Genomic DNA, 12,729 nt, shown 5'->3' on the forward strand with positions numbered 1-12,729 from the left:
GCAATCTCCTTTTTCTGCCTTCTATTTACTTGCCTGACCACCCTTTTTGAGTTTCATTTCATTTGACTGGAGATCCAGTTTAGTTCTCAGTCTGATTGCTCTTGTTGTTTCCTACTTTCTGAGCTTTCCTTCATAGCTCACTAAGAGGAGTTGTCTCTCCGTCTCGGTGATCTTTTGTCTCTTCCAGAAGGAATTCCTTTTTAAGTATTCCAGAAACTGTTCATTTGTTTCATTTGATAAATTTGCAATAAGTGACCAATTTGACTAGGGCACATTCAGTAGGTAAGTGACATATTAAAGTATGTAAAATTAATTATTCACAAAATGACAATATCCCCAAGTTCATATTAACTCATGGCCCACATCCCCTAAGGACCAACGACCAGATCCGATCCAAGGAGATTGACCCCAAAATGTCATTTTCACTTCCTTTGGTTATATGCCTTCATCTGGCTTAATCTAGGAAAGTCTCCAAAGCAAAATTTAGGTATAGTTAAAATCTAAGGTTTCTCAAATGTGAGTGACAGGGTTACTAAATTCTGCACTGGAACTTAATGTACTATATTATCATTGCATATAGAACAATCATTACTTACTCCACAGAAAATGCTTAAAATGCTATGGTCTCATAGTAGTCTTTAAAGAAATACAGAAGTATAAATAAGCCATAGAACCTATCAGGCCCTTCCAAGAGAAATTAATTTGGTGAAATGAATTAGTCCAGCACCTATATTTTATGGATGTGGAAATCAAGACTTAGAGAATTTAAATAAACTGAAGCTCTGCTTAGACAGCAAAGCTAGTACTAAAACCAAGGTTTCCTAATTTCCACTCTTGTGTTCTATTGTCTCCATAATCACAAAATCTGTGTGTGTATGTGTATGTGTGTCTGTCTATCTGTCTTTGTTTCTCTGTCTATCTCTCTCTCCTGTGAAATCTGTGCCTGTAATTTCATTGGAATGGAATTGAATAAGCATTTAGTAAGTAGCTACAATATGGCAGGCAGGTGTACTGATCTTAAGCATTAAACCAGTGGCTAGAGTACTAAGTCTGGAGTCAGGGAGGCTCATCTTCCTAAGTATGAAAATGGCTTCAGGCACTTACTAGCTATGTGACCCTGAGCAAGTCACTTAACCCTATTTGCCTCAGTTTCCTCATCTACAAAATGAGATGGAGAAGAAAAAGGCAAACCACACCAGTATCTTTGCCAAGAAAATCCCAAATGGAGTCATGAAGAGTTGGACATGACTGAAAAAGACTGAACAAGTCAATATTACTCTCTCAGTACAGTGTGACCATATTTCTTTTAAAAAAAAATTTATATTTAAATTATGGAATAAAACAAGCATTTCTATAACATAGTAAAATAAAAAAGGTGATTGTACAAGAAACTGCAAATCTACTATGTACAACTTGCTATTCTTTTTAGTTATATAATAAAATTATATGCAATATTTTTCCTTTATTTTTCTTCCCTGTCCTTACCAAACCCTAAAGATGGCTGCCAATATAAACAAATGGGGTGTATGTGTGTGTAAATATGTATATGTAAATATATATATAAAATTATTCTATACAAACTCCTATGTATGATTTCTTTCTCTCGATGCAGATAGTGTCTTTCTTCATATGTCCTTTATAGTTAATTTGGGTATTTATTATAGTCAGAATAGCTTTTTCACTCAAAGTTATTCTTAAAACAATATTGCTTTTAATCTGTACGTTGTTTTCTTGGTTCTGCTCATTTCACTCTTCATTTTTTTTTAAAGTTTTTCCATGTTTTTCTAAGATCATTGAGTTTATCGTTTCTTATAGCACAGTAGTATTCCATCACAAACATATACTCCACAACTTGTTCAGCATTTCCCAATTGATGGGCATCCTTTCAATTTCGAGTTCTTTGCTACCACAAAGAGAGCTACTGTAAACATTTTAGGATATATAGGTTCTTTTCCTTTTTCCCTAATCATCTTTGGAAATTAACCTAATTGGTGGTATTGCTGGGTCAAAGGGTAGTTTAATAACTCTTTGAGCATAATTCCAGATTGCTCTCCAAAATGGTTGGATCTCTTCAGAAATCCACCAACAATGAATTAGTGTCCTAATTTTTCCATATCCCATCCAATATTTGTCACTTTCCCCTTCAATCATTTTACCCAATGTAGTAGGTGTAAAATATCTCAATTTGTATTTCTCTAATCAGTAATGATTTAGAGAATTTTTTCATATGACTATAAATAGTTTTGATTTCTTCATTGGAAAACTGCCTATTCATATCCTTTTACCATTTATCAATTGAGAAATGACTCATATTCTCACAGATTTGACAAAGTGCTTTATATATTTTTGATATGAGACCTTTATCTGATAAAAATAAAAATGACCCATAAAAATTTTCCCCAGTTTTCTGCTTTCCTTCTGATCTTGGATACATTTGTTTTATTTGTTCAAACCCTTTTAAATTTAATGTAACTGAAATTATCTATTTTACACCTAGCTTTGCTTTCTCTCTTGTTTATTTTTGAATTGTTTACCTATCCATAAATCTGAGAAGTAATATGTTCCATATTCTAATTTTCTTGTGAAATCTCTCTTTATATCTAGGTCATGTATCCATTTTGACCTCATTTTGGTAATTGGTTTAAGATATTGTTCTATGACCAGTTTCTGGCATACTGATTTCTAGTTTTCCCAACAATTTTTTTTACCAAATAATAGGTTCTTATCCCAAACTCTTAAGTCTTTTTACTTGTCAAATACAAGTATTTATTATGTTTATTTGCTTCTGTCAATTGTATGTCTACTCTATTCCATTGATCTACCTATTTCCTAGCCAGCACTAGATAATTTTAATAATTACTGCCTTATAATATAGTTTAAGATCTGGTACTGCTCAACCTTCTTCCTTTATATGTAAAGAAAGTTTTTCTTAATAGTTTTTCTTAATCTCTGAAGACTCATAGTGTAACCCAGTGGTTTGGACTTTCCCAAAAGACAAAAGTATATTGGAACTCTGTAAGAAAACCACTTCTCAATGTACTTTCATTCCTACAAACTCATTGGCTTTGTTCTCTAAATAGGAGACTGTACAGGATTCATGGGATTTTGTTTTGTTTTGTTTTATTCTTCTTTCGTTTTCTCCAAGAGACATATTTTATTAATCTTTTTCTAGGCCTGAAGTTCAAACTCTAGGTCTAGGATTTATGAACTCTTGACCTTAGGTATGTATGGACTATTGTTTTCAGTTCAAGGTGTGACATTTTAGAAAGAGAGAATAGAATAGGTCCTGAATGGGGTGAGAAGATTGGAACACAGATCATTTGAGGGATGGTTGAAGTAAATGGAGTACTCAAACAAGTGAAGAGAAAACTTTAGAGAAAGTGTAAAGTGTTTGAAGAGCTATCATGTAAAAGAGACTTGATATGCTTAGTTACAGAGGTCAAAATTAACAATATTATGTTGAAGTTGCAGAGAGAAACATTCAGTTTAATGTCAGGGAAAAACAAAACAAAACAAACAAACAAACAAAAAACCCTATTTCAACAATAAGCTATCCAGAAGTAGAATGGGCTGCCTGGGGGAGGTGATTTATTTTTATGAGATACTTTAAAGGGTATTCTCATTCATATCCTGGTTGAAATAAATGGTCTGTCAGTTGTCTTCACCAAGTGTGGGGTTCTGAAAACAGTTGAATTTTTTGATTCCATCTTTATTTTGATCTACATAATAATATGAATTTTTCCTCCATAAGCCTCCACAGAATTCCTTTAGTAATGCTTCTCAAACACACCAATTCTAATAGTTCCTTCAAGAGACTAATAATACTTTATTGTGACTTTAAAATCTAAATGGAATGTTGAGGAATCTCCCGTTAGGATAGCAGTTTTGAAAGATTTAGGATACTTAATGAGGAAGGTTTGAGAGAAACTAAAGAAGACAGAGAAAAGAATATAAGAAAAAATTCTTTCTTTGGAGAACTTTTTTACTCATATTATGAAGAAATAAAGAGAATTCTATGAGGAACAAAGAGACTGAGGAAATAATAGAAAAATTAGAAAGAAAAAAGATCAAAAAAATCTTACTTTCTTATACAACTGATCTAGCCTTTATATTTCAAAGACTGAATACAATTGTTGAGAACAAAATTTAATTTTTATCCTGACATATTGTTTTGTGTTTTCAGAAGTAAATGAGAAGTCATGTGAAGTCATAGTCAGTTTGAGGAAACTGTGATCTCTTTGTTCAAAAATTATAAATAATTATCTATGTATTTATATTATTATTTTATTACATTGTTAGTGTATATAGCCAGTAGGGGGTTTAGTGGATGCAGCACTGGACTTGGAGTCAGAAAGATTTGAATTTAAATCATGCCTCAAATATTTACTAGGACTGCGACTTTAGGCAAATCACTTTACCTCTCTTGGTCTGTTTTTTGATCTTCAAAATAGGTATTTGGGGGCAGCTAGGTGGTGCAGTGGATAGAGCACCAGCCCTGGATTCAGGAGGACCTGAGTTCAAATGCAGCCTCAGACACATAACACTTACTAGCTGTGTGACCCTGGGCAAGTCCCTTAACCCCATTACCTAGCCAAAAAAAAAAAACTACACACACACACATACACACACACACAGAAAGAGAGAAAGTACCTTGTTGAAAAAAGTATTTAAGGCTGTATTATTTGATGTATGTATGTCAAATACATATACATAAAGAAATACACACACACACACACACAAGATCCAGAGCTACTTAAAACATTTCAGACTAAAAATACACAAGAGGAAAAGTAAGTGAATAATTCTATGGAGTTTGTTGTTTTTAGGTTTATGTAATCCATAGCCATATAACATCACTGGAAGACTAAAGATGTTAGAAAGATGGACTTTGTTTTTTGGTTTCTTTTTTTTTTTTTGAGGAAGAAGTTAGAATAGTTGAAAGTACAGCTAAATGTCACCAATGCAATAATGCATGCTTTCCTCATCTTATTTAATTATAGGCCCAATTTATTACCTACCTTTCTATCAATATTTGTATTTATTTATATTATGTGTATATACATACATATATGTACACAAATAAATCTATATTTTTCTGCCAAATTCAAAGAATATATTGAGTGCCTTCATATGCAAGGCACTGAGCTATGAGCTGGAGATAGAGACAAAAACCAAAAAAATAGCCCTGGTGTTCTACTGTTTGGTACACTATGTACTCTCTAATAATGACTAAATATCATCAAGATAAATAAGTTCTCATTCTATGAAATGAAGAAACATAATATTTTAGAATGAGAATTACAACTGCTAGAATTATTACACAGGGATAGCCAAGAAAGTGGAGTACTTATTGTACCAATTATAATATACAGATGGTCGGATTGCTCATTGGTTTTATCAATCAGTACATAGACCTTGAACAGATACTTCATAAAGACAATAGGTTCAGAATTAAATATGGGGAGGAGAGCAGATTGGGTAGCGTTAAAGAATTTTGTAGGGTTTTCACCAACCCTAAGATCTTCCTAGAAACAAAAGAAAAAGTAAAAACCCAATGACCAATAATGGTAAAAGACCTAGAAAGGGACTCTCAGATTTGGGAGTTGGTCCTCATGGAACATTTATAGAAGGATTGGTTCAAGATTTTCATGGGATAGTTTGTGATCTGTGCCATTAGAAATAATACACGGCTAAGATCATAGATCCGTGGAAATATTGATGTATTAGTATACTGATAGAAAGTAAGCTCTTTGTGGGTAGGGATTGGTTCATTCTTTGTACTTATAGCCCTAGTACTTAGAACAGTGCCTGTCACATAACAGATGCTTAATAAATATTTGTCAATGAGTTGATTGATTTTATTTCACAGAAGTTTTTGGTATATTAGTTAACACTTTAAATAAATTAAAGTTTTTAGAATTCTGTATAATGTTTTTCTTATTACCAAATCAATATGATTTTTAAACATATTAACATATTGATCAAATGATAATAATCCATTTTCTTCCTTGGAAATCCTTTTGTGGTTTATCCTAAAAGCATTATTTTCTGAAATGGCATTATAAAGACACAACTTGATTTCCAACTATCATTTAAAATGATTCCATTTGTCATTTGCTGCTTATTTGCTTGTTATTTTGTGGTTTAACAGATAATAAAATATCAAGCTCTACCTAAATCTGTCATTCCCAAGTAATAGTAGATAAGTATTTTTCCTTATCTTTATAATTTCAGAATATTCCGGTGTCTCTTTACTTCTCCTCATGGTTGAATAAATTCTACAGAAAAGAGTTTCTCTGTGTGTCTGTGTGGATAAACTGATATTGTATTTTTTAATTTGTCCATTTCTGTTCTGCTCATCTTTGAAATAGAATGTCTTTCTATATAGACTGTGGTTTGTTTTTGTTTTTAAGTTTTTACCGGCAGAAATCTTATCAGAAATACAAGATATAGGTAGAAACAATATTATTCTCAACAGAGTCCCAGAATAGACATTTCTTTAGTAGACAGAAATGGACCCTGTGGTTGGTGACTGCATTGTGTTTTTCTCATAGTAGTTTGCCTGGACCTCTCCTTTGTTTATATCACATTTTCTCCCTTTTTTTGGTACTATTTTATGTACTATGAATTATTGCAATTATATGTACATTCTTTTACAGCGAAACTACGTGAATCCTGCTTTGATCCAGGAAATATAATGAATGGCACCAGACTTGGAATGGATTATAAACTAGGCTCAACAGTCACATATTACTGTGATGCTGGTTATGTCCTTCAAGGATATTCAACACTTACTTGCATCATGGGAGATGATGGAAGACCTGGATGGAACAGAGCATTACCAAGCTGTCATGGTAAGGAGTAGATTTTGAAACTACATCTTGTTCTTAGTTTTCTATTGACTTCAGAAAAAATAAGTAATGAACTTTACAAAAATAATCAATGTTAGATGACAACACTTGTAATACTTTATCAGTATGTATTATATATAAAGAACCATGAGTAGTGGAAGAAGTATCCAGTAATTCTTAATTGAAATTAATAGGGAAGTCAGAAACAGCATAGCCATGGATGTTTGTATAATGGAGCAAAGAGCAGGAAAGGTAGACAAAGTGAATTCAAAATTTTACCATGATATAGTAATTTATCTCATAAATACCTTGATGGGATAAAACTTATGCTTGCAACAAGGCAATGAAAGCATAACTAATAAATTAGGAGGGGCAGATGTTTACATTTGATGAAGAGAAACCAATATAAAAGTTAATTGACCCTAAGAATGATAACATGATTGAGGACAATGGTTGAGGGTAAAGAACAAAGAGGAGTAAGGTAAGAGTATACTGAAAAAAAAAAACTGTTCATCTAAATGAAGAATAGGATTGATATTTCCCCAATATAGATTAGAGTACTGAAATATTCACTCAGGAAGACAAAACCACAACTTTTCACACAGGAGCATGTTTATAAAGTAAAGATTTACATGGATTCACAATGATAGGCTAAAAAGAAATTTGCAAAACCTTTTTATTTGTTGTAATAAAAATTATCCATTTTGTATCCTATGTGGCTATCACTTTTTTGGTCATAAATTCTTCCCTTATGCATAAATCTGACAGGAAAAATATTTCATGATCCCCTAATTTGTTTATGATATCATGTTTTATGTCTAAATCATATACAAATTTTGACTTTACCTCAGTTTACAGTGTGAGATGTTGGTCCACACCTACCTTCTGCCAAACTACCTTACAGGTTTCCCAGCAATTTTTGTCAAATAGTGTTTTCTTGTCCCAAAATAATGGGTTTGAAAAATTTAGGTTTGGCAAACATTAGATTACTATGGTCATTTACTACTGTGTATTGTGTATCTAATCCATTTCACTGATCCACATCTCCATTTTTCATCCAAGACTAGATTGTTCTGATTGCCACTTTTGTCATTCAGTTTGAAATCTGGTACTGATAAATGACCTTCTTTCTTTTTTTTATTGATTCCCTTAATAATCTTGACATTTTGTGCTTCCAAATAAATTTTGTTATTTTTTCTAGCTCTATTTTTTTTTGGTAAATTGATTGGTATGGTGCTGAATAAATAAACAAATTTAGGTAGAAATGCCATTTTTATTATATTGGCTCAACATACCCATGCACAATTAATATTTCTCCAATTGTTTATATGTTTTTATTTTTGTGAAATGTGTTTTGTAATTGTGTTCATATAATTCCTTGGTTTGTCTTGGCAGGTAGACTCCCAAGTATTTTATTCTATTTACCCTTCTGTTAATCTGGACAATTAATATTTTGGTACATATTCATCTATTTTGTTTAGATTGTCAGCTTTATTTGCATATTATTGGGCAAAATAGCTCATGATAATTGCTTTAATTTCATCTTCATTGGTGGTGTCACCCTTTACATTTTGGATACTGGTTATTTGTTTTTCTCCTTTCTGTTTTTTAAGTTAAATTAACGAAAGGTTTATCTATTGTATTGGTTTTTTTATAAATCAGCTCCTGGTTTTATTTATTAGTTCAATCGTTTTGTTTTCAATTTTATTAATTTATCCTTTGATTTTCAGGATTTCCAATTTGATTTATTTGTTCTTTTTCTAGCATTTTTAGTGAAGTGAAGACCCAATTCATTGGTCTGCTCTTTTTCTATTTTATTAGTATAGGCATTTAAAGATGTAAATTTTCCCTTAAGTACTTCTTTGGGTGCATCCCATGTATTTTGACATATTGTCATTTTCTTCAGTAAAATTATTGATTTTTTTCTATGATTTATTCTTTGACTCACTCATTCTTTAGGAATAGATTATTTAATTTCTGATTAAATTTTAATCTGTATTTTTATGGACCTTTACTGAATATAATTTTTGTTGTATTATGATCTGAGAAGGATGAATTTAATAGTTCTGCTTTTCTTCATTTGGCTGAGATATTTATCCCTGAAATACATGGTTAATTTTTGCTTAGGCACCATATACACTGAGAAAAAGATACATTCCTTTCATTACCCTTTCAATTTCCTCCAATTTTTCTCCTCAATTTTATCCATATCTAACTTTTCTAAAATTCTATTCATCTCCTGAACTATCTAGTCTATTTTATGTTAGATTTATCTAGTTCTGGGAGGGGAAAGTTGAGGTTCCCCCACCAGCATAGTTTTATTGTCTGTTTTCTCCTGTAACTCATTTTCTTTTCCTCTAAGAATTTCCTTGCAAACTTCTTCCACAAAAGAAAAAAAAAGACAGAACATTGCCTCAGAGAAGTGGAAATAAAGGGTAAAGCAATTGTCCTCCTAAGGCAATTTGAGAAGATGCTAGCTAGGAAAGACCCAATCTCCAGGGACTGAGGTTTGGCCTGAGTGAAGTGCAAACCCATTCAGGCTGACTCTGCAGAATCAACAAACAAGAAGTTCCAGGGGCAGCTGGGTTGAGAGGCAGACTCAGCCTTAGAAACATTCATCTCACCTACAGCATGGGGGTTCTAATGGCTAAGTAAGAAAAGATTGAAGGACCTTCTACTATTGACAGATGCCAAGCACAGCTGTGCTGATTAGATGCATCCCCAGCTGTGGCTGCCAGGAGAAGGATCTAGCACATACTTGGTAAGTTCATTAGTGAGGGGCAGGGACCCTGTTGGCTACGGGCACTTGCAGGAGAGCAAAGTTCTTGATTTCAGTTCCTGGTCAGAGAGGACAGTTGTAGTTTGCAGCCACTGGAGGAACCGCAGGGAGCAAGATCATTTGCAGGACACTGTGGCTGAGGTCCCTAGCTATGGCTTAGGAGTGGAGAGAAGAGCCCAAGATTGGGCACAGAGACAGACCTCAGAAAATAACAGTAAGAAGGGTCTAAGGCTTGGGGCATCATTCCATATACCTCGGAACTACAACTTGACTACTCTAATAGCTGCTAAAAACAAAACAAAATAAAACAAAAATAAGTAAAAATGAGTAAGCAAAGGAAAAAGAACCCAACCGTTGGGGAGTTACTATGGGAATAGAGAAAATCTGGGTTCATATTCAGAGGAAGATAATGGAGCTAAAAAAAAAAATTCCTTTTTCAATGAGAAACATCAAATGCTTCCAAGCACAAAAAAGAGTTCTTGGAAGAATTGAGAAAGGACTTTAAAAGTCAAATAAGGGAAAGTGAGGAAAAACTAGAAAAAAAAGAGCAGTTAAAGAAAATTATGAAACCAAAGTCAACCAATAGGAAATAGAGAATAAGAAACTTAAGGAAGAAAATCCTTGAAAACTAGAATTGAGCAAAGGGAAGCTAATTACATTCTAAGACATCAAGAAATCATAAAACAAAATCAAAAGGATGAAAAAATAGAAGGCAAAGTGAAACATCTCATCAGAAAAACAGCCTAATTGGAAAACAGATAGAGAGAAATAATGAGAATAGTCAGACTACCTGAAATTAGATTGAAAAAAGGAATCTTGATGAAATATTACAAGAAATTATCAAGGAAAATTGCCCTGAAGTTCTAGAACAAGAAGACAAAGTAAAAATAGAAAAAATCTGATTACTGCCTGAAAGAGATCCCAGGAGGAAAACTTACAGGAGCATCATAGCTAAGTTTCAAAGCTCCCAGGTTAAGGAGAAAATATTGGAAGCAACAAGAAAAAAAATTAAATATTATGGAGCTATAATAAGGATTACACAAGACCTAACAGCTACTACATTGAAGGACCTTAGGTCTTTGAATACTATATTCTGTAAAGCAAAAGAGCTGGGGTTACAGCCAAGGGTAATTTACCCAGCAAAGTTAGGTATAATCTGAATAAGAAAAAAATAAACATTTAACAAACTCAAAGACTTTGAGGTTTTTGTGACAAAAAAAAAAATAGAACTTAAAGGAAAATTCAACATATAATATCCAGGAGAAATGTAAGGTAAACATTAAAGACCAATTATAAGGGACTCAATAAGTTCAAATGGTTTACTTCATATATGTGAAAATATTAGCAGTACTCTTATGATTGTCATCATTATTTGGGTAGTTTGAAAGAAAGGTGTGGATTGAACTGAGTATGATGGGGTGATTCTAAAAAAAAATAAAGCTATGTAGGGAGAGTTAAAAAGGAGTAATTATCTCATACAAATCATTCATAAAAGGAAAAAAATGATGCAGAAGAAGCTAATAAAGGGTAGGGCAGGTAGTGCTGGAACCTTACTCTCATTGGGAATGGGTTAAAGAGTGAACAACATATTTATCTAGAAGGGTATAGAAGTCTCCTATATATCTATGTATCCATACTTATTTATATGTGTATATATATATATATATACACACATATACACTCATACACATATATGTAAGACTGTACTATGCTTATTTCTTACTGTCACCTTTTTTTCTGAAGATGGATAGTTTTATTTATTTATTTATTTGTTCATTCATTCATTTATTTTGGGGTAATTTTTAAAAATTTTAAATTTAAATACAAAATGAGAGAAGAAAAAAAAACATTGCTATGTACACAGAAGAACATAAGAGAGGATTCAATATAAAACAATAATTCTCATTTCAAGAAAACCTATGTAATAAATACTGAACTGTTTTCAAGGCTGCCCAGTTTTGCTTCCTTGTTGGTTTTCTTTTGTTCTCTGCTGTGCACTTTTTACTTTATTTTTCCCCCTTTATTCCCCCACCTCCCTAAAGAAGACTATAGATAACTGAGAGGCCTCAAACTCATTGGTGAGTCAGGGGAATGTCTACCCCAAGCATGTGAAGACTTCCACCTGGCAGAATGTGTGGATGAGAACAGTTCATTCCAAAGACCGTGAAGGAGGCTGAAGTAGGAGCTGTTGTAGAGTACTTAGAGCTTGGTCAGGCATTGAAGATGCCAGTGTCATCCACAGCATCCTGGGCAGTTGCCACTCATCTTGATTTTTATCTTGCCAGTGGACTCTGATGACTCTGGAAGAAAGAATGAGGCTGCCTCACTTAAATCCAATTCACATGCAAGTCATGACATCACCTTGTGATGTCATTATTCCTCTTTGAAACAAAGGATGAACAACCAACACAACAAGCTTCCCTGACTATCTCTTTTAATTAGAATTTTTTTTTTGCTTTATCTGAGGTCATGCTTGATACTCCTATAATTTTTTCACTTCACCTGAAGTATAATAGATTCTGCCCCCAGCCCCTCATTTTTACTCTGTCTCGCTGTTTCAGTTGTGCTTCTTATAAACAACATATTATGAGAATCTGTTTTTCAATCCATCCTTATCTATTTCTGTTTTATAAATGAGTTCTTCCCATTCCCATTCAGTTATGATTGTTGACTGTGTATTTCCCTGTTTCCCTGTTTATCTCTCTTGTATTACCCTGTCCTCCTCAAAAGTCTATTTTGCTTCCAACCACTACTTCCCTTAAGGTGCCTTCCATTCTATTAGCCCCACTCCATTTCTCTTATTACCTTCCCCTCCTGCTTTCCTGATAAGATAGATTTCTGTACCCAACTGAGTGTGTATGTAGTTTCCTTTTTTTAGCCAATTCTTAAACTTCAAGCATTGATCATTACTTTTGCCTCCCATCTTCCTCTCCATTGTAAAGGCTTTTCCTTTCCCGTCTCATTTATGTGAGATAATTTTCCCTATTCTTCCTCTCCTTCCCCCTTTTTCTCAGTGCATCCTTCTTTCTCACCCCTTAATTTTATGTTTTTGAAATAATCTTATGACAGTCCTCTCACACCCATAATCTCTATGTATAC

The 12,729-nt window shown here is 33.1% G+C and overlaps 1 protein-coding gene across 3 annotated transcripts in view; it reads left to right on the plus strand.

Annotated features, from left to right (window-relative positions):
- The window catches only part of CSMD3 (CUB and Sushi multiple domains 3), a 1,542,511-nt gene that overhangs the window by 1,212,547 nt on the left and 317,235 nt on the right, over positions 1–12,729 (plus strand). For all 3 annotated transcript variants that reach the window (XM_027854053.1, XM_027854054.1, XM_027854055.1), the window contains one exon: positions 6,660–6,854. In XM_027854053.1, coding sequence (XP_027709854.1) covers positions 6,660–6,854 — 195 coding nt within the window. The remainder of the gene's footprint in view (positions 1–6,659; positions 6,855–12,729) is intronic.

Source organism: Vombatus ursinus, unplaced genomic scaffold (assembly GCF_900497805.2).
Source record: "Vombatus ursinus unplaced genomic scaffold, bare-nosed wombat genome assembly UNPS02010284.1, whole genome shotgun sequence".
Taxonomy (NCBI): Eukaryota; Metazoa; Chordata; class Mammalia; order Diprotodontia; family Vombatidae; genus Vombatus; species Vombatus ursinus.